This window comes from Seriola lalandi, unplaced genomic scaffold (assembly GCF_002814215.2).
Source record: "Seriola lalandi dorsalis isolate HSWRI2012SDOR001 ecotype SW California unplaced genomic scaffold, Sedor1 jcf7180002054502, whole genome shotgun sequence".
NCBI classification, from domain to species: Eukaryota; Metazoa; Chordata; class Actinopteri; order Carangiformes; family Carangidae; genus Seriola; species Seriola lalandi.
The window spans coordinates 1,019,539-1,037,050 of NW_019525055.1; the positions used below are offsets into that span (position 1 = coordinate 1,019,539).

Genomic DNA, 17,512 nt, shown 5'->3' on the forward strand with positions numbered 1-17,512 from the left:
ACTCTAACTGTAGCCTGAATTTACAAGTTGCAATAACAATTTGAATGTTTTTTTTTCCATCTAGGAGTGTCTGACTTTTGGGCATTTTACGATTTGAACTTGTGCGAATTCATAAATCTGTCAGAACACGTGGAGTTGCCAGGAACAAAATGAAATGCCTCATTTCTGTGCAGTGTTGATTTCAGTACTGTAATAAAAAAGTACAAAAGTTCAAAAGCTCAGCGTTACTTTTTGGTATCCCTCCTCTAACATGTACCAGGTATGTTTTTTGAGCGCCAGGTAACTGCTCTGCGAACACTTTCTGACAGCTTTTTTATTGAGTGGTATTCCCCCTTTAACCACATTAACTTTACAGGGCCTACATGATGCAATGCATCGTAACAGGCTGCAGAATCCAAACCACTTTTGACCTTTGACGAGACATCGACATAACAATGAAACGGGAGAAGATGAGAATCTGGGTCAAGTGTTTTTATTCACCTGTGACGCCTTATTTAGAGTTAACGGATACGTTTTTGGACCTGAAAAGATTACAGATCCTGGAACAGTAATCCTGACATTAACCCTTTATAATGTGGAGCGTTATGTTACTGACTTAAAGTGATATTCCAGTCAAAATCAGCAGAGAAGTAGACTGTGCTGGAGGAGTAGGTTTGGATACTTTTTCAACTGTGAAAATGTTTATACAGTGTATTTATTTTTTTACTATATAACTACATATTTATGGATCTAATGATTTTGCCGAGCAGCAAGTTAGTGACAGACATGCATGCAGAGCTCAGTTTGGGTTTTCAAACATTTTTCAGAGGTGGAGCTGGTCTCGAGGCAGACATAATCTCATTGGCTTGGTGGGTGGAGATTGTTAACTTAATTCAGTAACTAGTGCAAGACTAACAAAAAGGCCAAAGGGTAAGAGAAGAGGAAAATAAATCATGAGAGCTTGTGAAGGTGATAACATTGAGGACATAATTTCTACCTCCAGAGCAGCTCTGCCTTTGAGAAACGTTTGAATAACTGCATCAGACAGAAATGATGCTCCGATGAACAGATGGTTAGATGGGACGAGAGATGAGGAGTTGGCTGGAATGGCAGCAGTGCGGTGCGATGGAGTGGGTGGGGGTGTGGATGTTTGGTACACACCTGCAAGGACCGCACCAGTCCGTTTGTTGGTTGAGGCCGAAGCGAGCCCGGCATTTCTTAGGAGAGCCCGGGTCTGAGCACAATACACAGCATGCGCAAAACAAGAGGGAGGAAAAAAAGAAAAACAGAGGGGAGCAGAAGAACAAGAAGGTTAGATGGCGAAGGACAGAGGGAAGAGAGGTAAAGACAGAAGAAGAGGATAAAGGAAGAGAGAGACACAAGAGCTTGTCAGAGCAGGGAAAAGCACCGACAGGGCAGTCCGTTCAGAGAGAGCCGTCAAGTCAAACTGTTAGTAGCTGGTTACAGCACAGCAAAACATCAACAACCACCAGAATAACCACCCAACACACACAAACAAACACACACACACACACACGCACAAACACACAAAACTAAGTGAAACAAATGTCAGTCATCCTGGAAACAGGCAGTTAAGGCATACAGAGAGACACAGAGCATCTCAGAGAGGGCAGCCATGCTGTGGCATCTGTTAGTACAGGATTTTATTACGGTTTTCAGTCACTGGACACAGAACAGTCATAAACTGCTTAATCTCTGGAGGAAATCCAGAAATACACATTCCTACGGTCTCTGTTTGATGCTGGAGCTGGACTTAATGATGCCCATGATAAGTTTTAGGATTCACACCAGACGTTTAGTCGAAAATCTTGGCATTTTCTGCGTTTGTTTTCTAGGATTTTCAATCAGCTGCACAGCGTCAGTCCAGTCGAATTATACTTGCAGTCATTCATGCTTCACCATGAGTGGCTCATTCATCAGCTGACCATACTAACTAACTAACTAACATCATCTATATTTTTTTACCAATCTCTAAACACCCGAGTTGGCCTGCATGCCATTTAAGATTTGCATTATTTAACTTTGGAACTACTACTACCAGCTCTTATTCTCTCACTTTGGATGCTTGGTGCTAATGCGAGTTACTGCCACAGTGTTGGCATGAACACACGTGTACAGTATGTGATCTACTGAGGATGTGTGCTTTCATCACTTCATTGGTTTAAGATAATAGATGAGAAAATATTTTTGATCGACTTGATGTGGTGAAGGAAAAGGGAAAACTGCTTTGACGTCTGACTGACATTTCAAATGTTAACCAGCTAAGATAAGGACATAAAGTTTTTTGCACCGGGGATTAAAATGATTGTAATTCAGGTTACGTGGAAAACAGAGTGGGTGGGTGGTTTGACGTTAGAGACACATCCTGCCTCAAAGACACCAACACTACACTGCGCCAACGCAACTTCAAGCTTAACTGAATTCTCTCAAATACTGCAGAATTGACACTGGCTATTTGTTTTCCTCGTACTGAAACATGTTGTCATGGTATCTGACCTGAAGGGAGAGATTAAATGTTTTACCATTGGGTGTTTACCTGTGTTGGAGTCCTGTTGCTTCTCCCTTTTTCTCCTCTTCTTCTTGCCCTGTTGAAAAAAAAAAAAAAGAACATCCCACAGAGACATGAGTTTGGCTTAGCTGATGAAAGGACATGAATTGTTACAAATTCACCATCAGGGCTGAAAACTATGAGCAGATTTTTGACTGTGGCTGATACACCCAGTTTCTCTGGTTTGTCTCAAACAGGATAACACACTTTGATTAGTTGATCAGCCAGTCATTAGCAAAGATAATTGGACTGTACTGCTGTTCTGTCCTGTCTTTATGAATTGATGTGTCTGGTTTGACCTCCATAAAGAATTTCTGGATTTCATCATTAGCTTAATATGTTTGTTTACTACCCTAATGTGAGATCTGGCTTTGAGAGTGAGACCTGGTCCCAAACAAGAATCTGCACTGTATGAAAAGCCGAGGTTTCTTATGTAACATTTAAATCTATTGCAAAAGTGCAAAGTGAAGAGCAGAAAACAGGCAACCATCTTCAGTGCTTTACAAAGGCAAGAAAAAAGCAAGAAAGATAAAGAAAAACAAACAAAAGAAAATACTTTGCATTACTACGGTCTTTGTAAACACCATTCATGCAAAAACCTGTGCTCAAAAATAACTGTTGAAAAGATCCGAGACCCCCTCCCAAAAAAAAAAAAAAAAAAAAAACAGTTTTAAAAAGGCATTTTAAAGATTAACTTATAACCAGAAGTCTTCTATTTGTGTTCATATTTCATCGTCTCTGGGCTGATTGTACTGCGTAGCTGTTGAGATAAACATCAGAGCTGTTCACACAGATCCAGTGATGGTGAAGTGAGGCCTCATATTTGGGTGAGATGATGAAGGATGTGGGTACAGAAATCTACCGCCTACGTGTCAAATGTCTGCCCTCCTCAGCTCGCTGTCAGCATTGTGTCTATGTGGTTACAACAACTCCTCTTGCAACTGCACCTCTCTGAAGCTTTATGTCTGTGGGCGTATGTGTGTGTGTGTGTGTGTGTGTGTGTATATATGTGTGTGTCCATGTGTGTGCATACACTACATGTAGGTTGTTTTTTTTTTTTTTTTAAGTTTGAGTGAGTTGGAGGAGAGACCCTCCACAGCTGCAGGGGTGATATGTGGAACTTCTTCACTTCCTGTTTTGCTAGTAGGTCCAGTGACTGTTCTGTTTTTTTGTTGTTTTTTTTTCTTTTAACCGCAGAGGTGATGGGGAGTGAGGAGGTTTCATGAAATAAAGCAGGCAATATTTTAAACACAAGCTAGAGGACCTGCATGCTTGTATATATGTCGTCATCACACAGCTCGAGTCTATACATATGTGCCCAGCAGACCCTGCTGCTCTACGTCTATGCCTTTTTGCATTCATGAATAACTGGTTCGTTTTGGCTGCTGCTGAACTATTGCAGAATGATCACAGGTTATAAAGCGTAATGCATTCCTGTCATTATCATCAGAAAAAGGTTAAACATGCAGTATAAAGTTGCCTGCCTGTTGTCCCTTTAGTTAAATACAGCATGAGTAAACACTGTACTAAGCCACAACATTTACCCCTATGAACTAAGCAGACAGAGTCCACAGTGTTATGCTGCGCCCAAAGCTCAATGCATTCAGCAGTAGCTTCTCCACCTATGGTCACAGTTTACTTGAGCTCTGGTTTATAAACATATTCTGGATAGAATATAAGGATGTTTGTTTTTTTAGCTGCATTCTCCCCAGACAGGGTTGGGACTTTTATTTTGAAAAAATGCTAAAAAAAACTGCCAATGCCCTCCTCCATCAGCTACGGCATAAACATGTGATTGAAAAAAACAAACAAAAAACAACAAGTGAAGAATGACACTAGAACTGAATCAGTGTCCATGTTTATGATATGATGCACTTCCTTCAGACGTTATGAACGTGTTATAAACCACAGCCCAAGCAAAGTGTCACCATACCCCGTGTGCCATACATGCCTGTGTACAGAGTTCAGCTTGGTCAGCTAAAGAGAAACAAGATAGTACAGCAGAGAAAAGCGGAAACAGGTTACCTCTCTGCCAGATATCTAACGTGACTAAAAAGCAATTTGTGCCACAATTAAAAGATGATTTAGTTGATTGACACATTTTCTTCACACATTTAGAGATTTACTTCAACCTGAAATTATTATGAAAGCAAATGACTGCTACATCACTGCTAAGTGCTGTGTCAAAAGGTTATGTTTCTGTTTAATCACACCATGTGTCATTTATTGTCTAGCTGTACTGACAAAAGTGAGGTGCTCTACTTTTGAAAATGTTCCCATAAAAAATAAAATAATAAGTAAATGAAAAACCAAGGCAGTGAGGCAGTGAGGCCAGCCATGCGGCCCTGCTCTCTGTTAGTTAAGCAAAACGGGTTGATTTATACCTCTGTGTGTCACACTCGTAACCAACGTGCAAGACGTAGTGACATGGATCCATAACTGACCAATGGGACTTTCTTTCTGCAGCTGCTGTTGCCTGTGTGTTGTTTGTGTGGCTGATGTGTGTGAGTCATTAAGGTTTTTTTGGAAGGTGCATGCAAACTTTGCACAGGAGTACCCACAACCCCTTTCATGCAGCTCTTCACATACTCATTTTTTCCCACCACAGAGGCATAAATCCACCATAAGACGTGTCCCTACCCAATCAGCTTTACTCTTTTCCCCTGCGACCCCGCTAAGGCCCGCCTCCTGCAAGAGTTCAACAGCAAACTGACAAGTGAGAGGCACACAGCAGCCCAGACACAGCACATCCCCAAAACATTAGACTAAAATGCATGCACCACACAGGTTTGATTTTACCCCTGGATTCTGAGAAACTTATTTAATAAATCCATGCCATAAAAGTGTGTCGTTATTTTTTTTTTTTTTATGACTTTTGACTGACATGTCTGGGAGCCAATATTCATGCAGGTTGTAGAGGCAGTAGCCAGTAAGTGAAGTAAGTAATTTCTTCCAGCTCTGAGGTAAGAACAACAAATATTATCAAACCCAGATTTGTTTTATTGAACTTATCCTGTTCTGTTTTTGCATCTTGCCTTAATTTACAGGGAATCAAAGCAGAGAGAAAAGAAGTCGAGAGGTTGGACCGGTTCCTGGTTTTTGTTTCATCAACTGTTTTGTTCTTTCCAGAGCTTCTCACATTTGATCATTTTCTCAGATTTAGCTCTCTGCTTCTAGGAATTGTTTAATGTCAAACTCAGCTTTTGATGAGTGAGTGAGTGTGTCGCTACTCATTTAATAAATACTGAACAATGTCATAAACTGCCACAGTAGAAATAGCTCTCTCAATTTGCTTTTATGAACTTCAGAAATTAAAAAAAAAAAAAAAAAGATTTGCAGCACAAACACTATAGTTGAACAAGTTAATATATTTCTTTTTAATTATTTGAGGGACATTTTTCTCTTTAATGAGATATAGGTCGACAATGTAATGAAAAGTAGGTTTAATGGATTATGTTTATAATTTAATAGCTTTACTCTAATATAATGATTTAAAAGCAAACGTTTTCACTGCCTAATAATTGTGAGGCAATACAACATATTACATACATATTTTAAAAAACAAATCATTACACTATTCTACTCTAATTACATCTCTATTTGCAACAAGTTCAATGTTGTAACCGTAGCAACCAAATGACTTCTTTACTCTAGATATGGTTCCCATGACAACCCAAGTAAAATTCATGACTTTTCCACAATTTTGCATCACATTTAGTCAGAGTTCCTCCTCGTCCTAAAACTTTTACATCTTCCTGGTTTTGTTTTTACAATGAGCTCGGGAAAATGAAAACATGTTTTTTTTTTTTTTTTCCTCTTGTGGATTACACTGATGTAGTACCAGGAGTTTTAATGGCAAAAGAAAACATTCAGTGAGGAGGAGGAGGAGGAGGAGGAGGAGGAGGAGAAAGAGCAGAACAGGAAGCCCTTACATAGTTGTCCCTGGCAGACCAGGTCGGGTAGAGCTGCATGTGGAGTTGTCTCTCTTTCCTGGCCAACTCGTAGTACTTGGCCTGCTCTTCCCGGGTCAGCGCATGCCACTGGAGACACACAAAAACACAAACACACACACACACACACACAAAAAAAGACAACAACAAACAGTGAGAGAAAATCTTAAATCTAATCACGCCTCACCTTTACCATCTACTGAACTATGCAGTCTCTGAATAAAATAATTAAATATTGATCAGGAGATATAAAAGTCATACACATCAGTTAAAGGCAAGTTTAAAAAGGCTGACATTTAAAAGAACATATAGATGTAGCAACATAGACTGTAAGCAGTAATTTATTCCACAAATTTTTATCACATATATCATTCTTCAGGATCCCAGTAGCACCAGTCTGGGTTGTATAATCTCAGTAGCACCAATATGTGAGGGAAACAGAGTTCACATTACTACAGTCCTCTTATGTTCCTCATGTGTGAAATTACAGACTGACCTGGAAACAGGATTTATCTCCATGTAGTTGTGTGTGTGTGCATTGCTCACCCTCCGCCCCAGAATCTGGTTGATGGCGGCGCTCTCCTTTAACGTGCACTCTGCGATGACCTTTGCCCTCATCTCCTTCATGTAGAGCATGAAGGCGTTCAGGGGTTTCTTGATGACCGGCTTCTTGGGCTCCTTCTCCCGCTTGGGCTCCACCTGCTGCTTCCTGGTGTTGGGTGAGGGGGGTTTGTTGAAGGAATTTGAGAGCAAAGATGGAGAGAGAGTCATATTCTGTTTTGGCCATTTGTGTATTAAAGAAGTACGCTACAGTGAACATAAGACAACACAGACATCATAAATCATCCGTGTATCCATAAAAAGTGGGTCTTGATATTTTACACTGTGTAAACATCATCATCTTCAGTGAAGATTTGGAACATGCAACAGTATAAGGGCCACTGTTGGAAATAAAAACAACCTGAGATTTCAACTTGGAATATTTTGAGAAAAAAAAGTTATTTCAAGAACACAAGTATCACATTATTATATTACTTGTGCATTCTTTAGCTTTAGCACATTTCTCTTTCCTTTTTTTTGGCCTTGGGGTATTAGCAGGATTTGAGCAGAGCATTTATTTTCACTCAATAAACAGCAAACTAGTACAACAGTTCATTCTGGCTACCTTTCACAGATTTTTTAGACGCTCACTGTGCTTTAATCCTTAAGCAAACTTGTTTTGATCTCTGTCTGGAGGAAGCCAGGTCCCCCACTGTGCTCTAGTCACTGCTACAAAACACATGTGACTCATAATCATGTAATTGTTTTCCTTTCACTTCAGTAGTGCTAAAACCTCTGATAATGTGGCACTTAATGGTAAAATGTAAAAGATTTTTTAAATTTTTTTCTAAAAATATTACAGATTTATTCCTTAAGCATTGCAACTTTTATCTTGAAATATTATGATGTTCTTTTTAAATCTAGTTTTACAGCTCATCAACAGTGGCTCTTATACAGCATCACAGGATTAACTGTCAGACAGCATGAATAATTTAAAGCTACTTATTTAAAAGAGGAAAATGAGTTGAGGTTAATGAAAATACATGTACTTTTTTTATCCATAATTTCATTCATTTAATTGTCCTTTTGTAAGATATTTTCCATTTAAAGTCTAAAGCAACATACCATACCATATGTAAAAAGTTTTATTTTTTCCATATTGATAGCAGAATTAATATCTCAAAACATTAATTAAAGGTTAAGGGAAAATTAGTAAGAAACATGAACAATACTTACACGTACATGCCCCTGTCATACTGGTCGTGCTCCTGTTTGCCTGTAGGGGGCACTATGGCCGGGTGGGGGATCCCTGTAGGATGCATGCCTGATGGGCCCAACATCAGAGAGTGAGGGAACCTGGTGGAGGGGGAAAAAAAAGAAAGACAGAGGAAAAAGAGAGAAGGGTGGAGGGAGACAGATAGACAAGAGATAGAGAGTGACAAAAAAAAAAAAAAGTCTTAGTCAGCTCAGAGAAATGCGTTGAATCATGGGGCAGAGAAGACGGTGTGTGAAAGCAAGAGCGAGAGTTTTGATAAGCAATGCGCCTGAAAGCATGAAAAGATCATCTTGGTGCTGAAAGTGATGTTATGTCAACGTGTCGCGTGAGGTGGGATTTTTGCCTTGCTATGGATCTTAAAACGTGTGATTTGGTTTCTTAATTCAGTAAGATAGGATAAGATAAAGATATATGCATTTGTAATCACTAGAGGGCGTCCTTGCCTTACTGAGATGTGGGGAGACAAGGACAGTAGTCCCTCATATCTTGAAACACTGCCTTGAGTGAAATAGTGAGTATGATCCAAATCTATTCATTTAGTCTAAAAGATACAATTTGTGGGATTTTACTTCCAGATATTTGTTCCTTGAATTTCTCAGATTAAAGTATCAGTAGATGTTCTTATGAGTAAAAAAAAACAAAACAAAACAAAACAAAAAAAACAAGTTTCTTTCAGCACCTTCAAATGCTCTAGAGATAAGTGGAGCAAAGTAGAGTCTGACTGACAGGAAAGCAGCAGTAAGCATCAGCTGCAGTCGAGTGAGCGTCGGGTCAAATAATAAGTAAAAAAATATTCATAGTGTTTGTTTTAACCTGCGTGGAGCAGCAGCTTATAGGTGGGGTTTACTGCACTTGACAAATTAAGGCACTAGTAAAAGAAATATATAATGAACTACTTGCATAGATAAAGACTTGCAATTAATGTTTATTCTGAATACAGAGGATGCATTTCCCCTCGGAGCTCAGGTTAAAGGTTGGATGGTAATTAACCATTTTCTCCATTTGAATTCATAAATTTAGATTGGCTTTTAAGTTTTTGTGATCATCTGAGCTTTTACACAATTGCAGTTTAAAAACTCCCCACCTATGTGGCACGGTGCAGGTCTAAAACAGACCGTGTGACAGGCTGGTTAACTCCACAGGATTGAGGCCTTGTGCTTGAAACGCAGCAGACAACCTGACAGACAGGCAAAGCGACGCAGCTGAGAAAGCATCTGTCTTTTGCGAGCACCGAGCACTTAAATCCAGTGTGTGTATACAGAGAACATTAAACTGTGGTTCAGGTTCAAATGAGTCTTAAGCAAATACTGACTACGACTAAACATCAAACTCACAGCGGGGTCACAGGGCTCACACTAATAGGTTCAGTGCTCCTGTGTCTCCCTGGGAGAAAAACAAACCTGCTGCATTGGATGGCATCACAAAATCTGACAGAACATTAGCTTTTTAAATTTAGTTTTATTAGTGAGTGTTATAGATCAGGAGCATAAATAACAAAGAGTCGAAAAGAGATAAAAGCCAACGATAGCAAGATAAAAGCAGTTAATGCTCTGATGGTACTCAAGGTAGAAAAGTGTGTGTGTGTTTCCGTGTGCGTGCGTGTGTGCATGTCAGCCTTTTGTATTCTGCAGCAGTGGTTAGCTTGGCTCGGCTCAGTTTGCCTTGACTCGGCTTGTTTTTTGGCGAAACATTGAACTCGTCCTGTTTACTGCACACTGGCTCTAAAATGACTTTTACAGCAGCTGCCCAATGGAAGCTCACGGAGGGAGTGAGCAGGGGTTTGCCATGGTGAATGGAAAGCTCCTGCTCAGGCATTTTAAATGTGCTGTAAACAGGAGTCGATGATGCAGAGCGTTGCTTGATTTTTATTTTTTTTCCTTTCTGGGCTGGTCCAACCAGCCAGCTACGGTACCTGGAGTAGGAGGAGGCGCTGGGGAGGTTGGAGGAGTAGGGTTGCCTGAATCCACAGGGGGACAGGCCAGGATAGACTGGCTGGCTCTGCCTGCCACAGCACAGCAGAGGGGAGAGACGGCAACAGTTGGTGCCTTTTAGCTTTACAGGTAAATGTTTGTTGAGCCCCTGTAGGGATGTTTATCCCTGTAGGTCAATTTAATTAGACTAAAATATTAATTTATATTCAGTTTCATAAAATTCAAAGACAATGAAAGAACACTCTAAAATGACACTACAGAGTTCAAACTGTCCAACATTCATCATCTTCATTTCTATTTTGAAAGCATATTAAACATTGGTTTCTTCCCAGTTACAATGAAGGAATTAGGCAATTTTCTTCCCATTTTTGTATTTTTTTTGTCCTGTAATTTGTGTTCAGTTTCTTATTATTTATAATAAATACAATCTATGTTTCTTTTGAACTTTAAGTTTAAAGAGAGGCCTTCAGCTTCCCACCTCTCAGTTAATTTCTTTTTTTATCTTTATGTTCATGTGTGTTTAACATTTCTGTGCATATATCTTTTACACTGATGCATTTTTATGTGCAAACATTAATAAATAAAAATAAACTTCAGAACCAGTAAAGTGAGTGAAACCTTGTGGTTTGATGTTTCTTTGATTTTTTTTTTAGCCACTTCTGTGCCGCTGTGATGCACGCTGATCCCCCATAGAGAGTCTGGATCAGCTCTCTTGACAGCTGTGTGTCAATACTCGGCTTACCGGGAGCAGAGGCACACACACGCTCACACACCGTTGGGGGTCGAGGGTGGAGTTGGGATGTAAGCAAGACCCTTTGATATGTAGAAGACCACACTTCTACCTCCTGAGAGCCAACACAACCATCCCCCCACCTTTCAACTTATTCATCCTTATGTTTCAACGTATGCAACCCAATCCACATCCAGCATTTAAACTACCCCTACAATCATTAATATCATCATCACCATCATTCACACTTCCACATCCCATCTCATCCTCTCAACTGTATCCATCTTTTAGCCACAGGACACCGTGCTGCACGTACAGTAAAGCCCAGCAGCGCAGGCCATTAGGCTGGGAAGAGATCCAGCCCTTGGAGGACCATTCATGTTATAATCCAGTTTTAACCGAGGTCACACTACAACACAGGTCAAGTGTTGTTCAGATAAAGGCAGGTCAAGCTAAACAGCCGGACTCCATATAAATCCATCAATCAGTGTGATGTGTTTTTGGTCAACAGCCCTCTATACCAACATCATACACATCAACAACATCTAAACCTTTGCAGACAGCAGCTCCTGATGGTGACGGTGACGCCACGCTCAAACAGGAAAAAAAACCTCCCATGTGAAAGGCATGGCTGCACAGAGGTATGCTGGGAATGAAGTGAGAAGCTAGGCAGACGGCTCTGTTGTGCTGGTCAGCGTCTTGTCCATTTCCTTTCTTAAAGTTTTACTACATGTGACAACAAAGTAATTCATCCCTGTGAGTTTGAAAATGTCAGTGAATGACAGCATTAACTATTTGTACTGACATCGCATGCCTCAAAAATACCTGCTTCTATCTGGTTGCTCTCTCGCTCTTCAGGTATGAATTTACGGGACAAATAAGCACGATTTTCCGACTTTGGAGAACAAAAATTAGCAAAAAAATTGATTTTTGGCTTTACTTTCTTTCTTCTGGACAGTAATTGAATTCAATCTCTCTCAAAAGACATTTCAGGTACACTAAATCTCTTAACCTCCCACATACTTTCAATTTCAGCTGCTCATGATGACTGGCCAGTTGGGTGGAGGTGAAAAAAAAGGCAGGGTTTGGATTCCCCATTCATTACACAAGTACTTCTGTCACTTCTCATGTGAACAACTGAGTGCGACACTATGAATGCTTTCCAGGATAGTGTGTATGAAAATGTGCCATCCCCATATTTAAACAATATAGCATCTCCCCTCTCTACGACGGCCAGCTTTTCACTCCACCTTCCAGTCCAACACTCTGCTATCTACAATAGAAGTTAAAGAGCTTTATAACATCCCCCCTTCAGCCCTCATTACACACAGAATTTAATAATGCAACATGTTTGTGAGACTCATGCTCCCACCGCAGCATTTGACACTGCAAAGCCATTTCTATTCGAACAACAGAACCGATCTCAAATGATTCCTGATACCGTCCTGGTCCGAGGCAACTAAACGACCAGCTGACAGGCCGCGGGGGACACGTGGAGGTGGTCATGAAGGAACAGAACGTGAGACCAGGCTAAGCACCAAAACAACAGAAAACAACAGTTTGACATTTAACCACTCATTCTCTATGTTATCCCCTCCTCCTCTTCCTTCAACAAAGAAGTGCTCTCAAAGGCGCCAAAACAAGCAGATAATCTGGGTTAAAGGAGATTAGCTGTTAATAATACTTGTGGAAATCCACAGTGAAGTGTTCTTGTCTGAAAAAGATAAAATGTCTGTAAATCACAGACTTGAAAATTGTCTGGGGACAGACAGCTCGTCCTACAGAAATATTAAAAAGAAAAAAACAGACATAAACACACATGTAAGCAAATGGACACGCAAAGTTTTAAGCCTCTGTTCCAAATCTCCGTGACATTTGATGTAAGCCTTTAACTGTTCCTGCAGGGGATTTTGTCCAGGCACAGACAGATACAGTAGGTTATAATAAATGGATTTGTGTTGATCCATAAATCAATGGAAGTCTTGACATTAGAAGTTCACAATCAACCAGCATGACATTGTGCGCTCACAAATCGACTCCAAAATGATGGAAAGCCTAAATGAAAAAGAACTGAATGTGGAGCAGATGTGGCTGTTTTAGGCGTCCCACACTGCAGAGTTTTCTACACCACCACTGCGGCTGCTGCTGCTCTGTCCCCACAGGGAACTATTGTGAAAATCAAGACATAGGCCGAGAGGACTTCTGCTACTATAAACCAAAACACAGTGCATTGGACAAAAGCCAAAAACACACACTTTTTGATATACAGTTTTGGTTTTTTTTTTGTGAGTTTACTGAAGGCCAGAATCTACCAAAGGGCTGCCAACATTTCCCAGAATCCACCACATCTTGAGGGAAACAGAAAAGTGCACATTTAGATGTGAAGGTATTATTGTAAGCAAGACCACGATATTGCATGACTTGTGCTCACTGTTTTCTCCTCAGCGAGATGATTTATTGGCAGCAACATCCAGCTTCAAATCCCATTAAGTCTCTTTATTGATAATTTGATTTTAGTCAGCATAAACATTGACTTAGAGGACTTGATTGTAGCTAGAAAGATACAGAGTCTAGAACACTGTTTAGTTAAGTTTGTATAACTAGGAAACACTATTTTAGTTCATTTTTTTGTCTTAATTTTGCAGTTGTCCACATTCCTTTTGTTTAGACCAGAGGCCACAGGTTGAAGTGCAAAACACTGAGGATCAAAGGAGGTGGTTTCCATGACAGCGGGGCATTGGGTTAGCCACTCTGACACCAGGTGAGAGAGTGACGTATGCACCATTGATTTAGGTCAGAGTGTGTGTATGCTTGTGTGTGTTTATGTAATGTGATGAAATGAAGATGATGATGGTGTTTGATAAGATTGACAGAGGAAAATTACAGCTTCGTTAGACGTTAGCAGTTCCATTGGTTACAGGTTAATGGTGAGAAGCATGCTTGTAGGGCTGCGACTAATGATTGCTTTCATTATTTATTATTTTACCAATCCATAGATTAAATGATTAAGTATCAGGAAATGTTGAAAATTTCCCATGCATTCAAATTCCTTGTCTGGTCAGACTGACTGTCAGAAACTCTGAGATATTCAGTTTACTATTTACAAACACAAAGAAAAGGAGCAAATATTCTCATCTGAGAAGCTGGAACCAGTAAATTCTGGTGCAATTCTTTCTTGAAAAATTACAAATATGATTCCTGGATTGTTATAAAAATTGTTGCAGATTATTTACATGCTGATCATTTAATTGATTATGCCTCAAAGAGATAGTTTTCTCCAACCGTCAAGATGAGTGCTTTTTATTATCTGTATTATCAGTTAATACATTTTTAAAACACAGTGCAACTGCTGTGCAGTTTTTGTCTTGGTGATGTTTGACGAATATTAGAAAGAAAACTTTGCACTTTGCAGGAAGTTACAGCTGCTGTAATCCTACATGCCCTTCTGTTTTAATGTACTGTTTTTTCAAATATGCTCAACATTAATGTGTAACATCACTTTTTGTCAAGAAGTGAGGAAGAAATGCACATCACAGTTTCCCAAAGTGACGCCTTCCAATTGCTTGTTTTTTCCGCCTAATAGTTGAAAAGATATTTGGTTTATTATCAGTAAAATCTTACACTTAGAGGCAAGAACCAGTGAAGATTCATTTTCTCCCTGTTGAATAATTGATTAATTGACTAATAGTTTCAACTGGCATGGTGTGTTCCTTTGTGGTGTGTTAGGGAATGAATGTGACTTAGTGCAAGGTCATCACAAGTACACAAAGGACTATGTGAGTCACAGCATGTACAGCTGTGTCTCTTTGTGTGTGTGTGTGTGTGTGTGTGTGAGAGAGAGAGAGAGAGAGACTCACCAGCCCATGGAGGGAGTGATCTGGCCAACACCGCCTGGAGGGAGGGAGTAGTACCCTGAGAGGTCCTGGGACTGGTGCCTGTGAACGCCTGGAGGGGACACACACACACACACACACACACACACACACACACACACACACACACACACACAGCATTATAATCGCTCTCTTTTCTCTGTTGCATATTGTGGCTAATGATTTAATAGGTACACACACATTTGAGGAATAGTGCAATTTCTCTATATTTTAGTCTTATAAACACACACACACACACACACACACACACACAAACACACACACACAAGGTCAGGTCAGTGGCCCCTGGCCCCAGCCCTGAGTCCACAGGGCAATTAGCACTATTAGTAGTCTGGGAACCTGGTATTAAACACAAAGATCCCCTTTACACAGGTCACACACTCAGATTGCCATCCTGTCACAGTGTGTGTCTGAGTGTGTGCTTGGGTTACAGTGTGTGTAAGAGTGTGTAGGACCCTCCACTGGGAGCTGATGTAACCGGTTGGTTTGACTGGTTTATTTTACACAAGTTAAGGGCCACAGTGAAAGCCACATTTTAAAAAAACACAGGCAGACACGCACCCAAACACACAAACAAACATTCTTCATCTCTACTTTTAGCAAAAATGTTTTCCAACAAAAGAAACACAGACAGTTTGACTCTCTGCCCTCACACAGTAAATATCCAGCCTCTCTCTGTCTCTCTCTTTGTGCCCTTCAAAGGAAGTCATTTGTCAACAGGCAGCACCTAGCACTTAGCGTGGCCCGGCTGCTAACCTGTGTTTGCAGCAGAGGAATGCTGTAGATGACTGTAATTTGGCCGCGGCTCCGGGCCTGTTTCAGGACCCCGAGCCGCTATAAATCTGGACGACAGGAATGTGAGTGAGTCAGTCGACCTGTCTCACCACTCCGATCCTTCCTCCCTTCCCTCCGTCTATCCCACCACGCCTTTCCTCCCTCCCTCCCTTCTCCTCTCCTCCCTCATCCTTTCTGACTGCCCTGCGACCCTCCCACTATCCAGGCACTCCAACTCCGTAGTTTTGTCCTCATTCTCACCCCTTTCTTACCTTTACCCCCCCCAATCATGTACTCCTTCCGTTCTCTCACCTTCATTACAGACCTCAGATCTTCCCTTTCCCATCCTTCTTATCATCTGTTCCCAAAATGTATCAATCCCCCTGTATTACTTTAACAGGCTCGCCTTCCTTGCCCTTTCCTGTACCTCACCTGGCTTATTTCCATCATTGTGTGCTCGCCAGAAGCTATGCTGTCCTGTGAAGAATTAGTCACTAGTCACATCTGTTATTTCTTGCATTTATTTATCATCTTAATAATGTGGTTGTCCTAAAAAAGTTGAAGCTCAAGTTTCTTTTTTTACTAATGAAATACTCGGTGATGTAGCAGGCTCACTGATCAAATTAATTAATAGCAAAAATGTTATTGCTTGAAATTTATTGATAACAACACAGTAACGGTTTTCTAAACAGATATTACAACTGACTTAACTTAAAGTCCGTTTTAAGCCACCACAAGCAACATAACCAGCTGAGGGCTTCAGTACACTTCTCTACAGACAGGTGATACATATATTTAAGAAGAGCTAAGAGAGTACTAAAAGACAGACAGGACTTTTGACTCTCTGATCCCTACTGTAACATCTTCCCATCAGAGGTCTGCATGTGTCATAGTTACAACATGGAGGAGTTTTCTCAGCAGCATATAACAAACTCAGTCACATAAACAAAGTTCAACATATAGGAGGATGTTATCAGGGTAAATTCCACTTATTGTAAACACAGGGTTTACCCTAAGGCTGTGTTCAGACTGACAACAGCCCTGCGTAACAAAACACAGACTCCTCATTCATTTACATGAGAGCAGTGCGTTGGTGGAGCGTGATCCTGAAGCAACCAAACAAACACACAAGTACAAAAACAACAAGGGACTTTTGGTTAAACGGTTTGGATCCTGGGTCTTTTTTGTGTTGTTCCTGGTGTTTGGTGAGCTGAAGAGAAATTCAGATCTATTCTATACTCACAAAATATCTGGTTCTTTGATAAAAAGTCAATGGTACAAGCCTGTGTACATAAAAACTTTGAGGTAGACGTTAACGGTGACTCCCAAGGTGAATTTCAGCAAGAAACCTCCATCCACTGAGCTGAAAATTCCTGTTGCATGCTCCTCTAACAGCCTGCGAAAACTACAGATTATGTGTTGAGAAAACTGAAAACACAATCGGCATCAATCTAATCAATCATTTGAATGAATTCAGCAACTGTTTGGTATCATGTTTTATTCTCAAGTGCAACGACATCTATAGCATCTATAGCTCCGATATGTGCCTCCCACTGGCTTGCTAGTAGTTTTGACCCACATGACTAAAAGAAAATTTCTCAGAGACAAAGCAGAAATAATAAAATCTGGTTGCCATAACATAAAACCTATAGGATTGTTACGTTGGGTGGGTAAAGATTTAAAAATTTCAATGTGAATACAGAACATGCAACTCTATATCAGGTAGAGCACCCTGTAGCGTTGCGCTACTTTTACATTTAACAAGAAAGCACTGTAACAGAGAAAACATTTGTTGCGCTGACAACTTAACAGAGTTGTGCAGTCCTGCCTCACAAGTGACATCTATCTCACCAGTATCCTGTTCCATCAC

General features: G+C 40.4%; 1 protein-coding gene across 1 annotated transcript in view; it reads right to left on the reverse strand.

The window, feature by feature from the left end:
* Positions 1 to 17,512, reverse strand: part of tcf7 (transcription factor 7) — a 73,089-nt gene that overhangs the window by 4,543 nt on the left and 51,034 nt on the right. Inside the window, exons 5-12 of the mRNA XM_087175810.1 lie at positions 14,833 to 14,920; positions 10,227 to 10,316; positions 8,275 to 8,394; positions 7,045 to 7,207; positions 6,481 to 6,588; positions 5,189 to 5,236; positions 2,537 to 2,585; positions 1,141 to 1,213 (exon numbers count right to left, since the gene is read on the reverse strand). Of these exons, the coding sequence (XP_087031936.1) occupies positions 1,141 to 1,213; positions 2,537 to 2,585; positions 5,189 to 5,236; positions 6,481 to 6,588; positions 7,045 to 7,207; positions 8,275 to 8,394; positions 10,227 to 10,316; positions 14,833 to 14,920 (739 nt within the window). The remainder of the gene's footprint in view (positions 1 to 1,140; positions 1,214 to 2,536; positions 2,586 to 5,188; positions 5,237 to 6,480; positions 6,589 to 7,044; positions 7,208 to 8,274; positions 8,395 to 10,226; positions 10,317 to 14,832; positions 14,921 to 17,512) is intronic.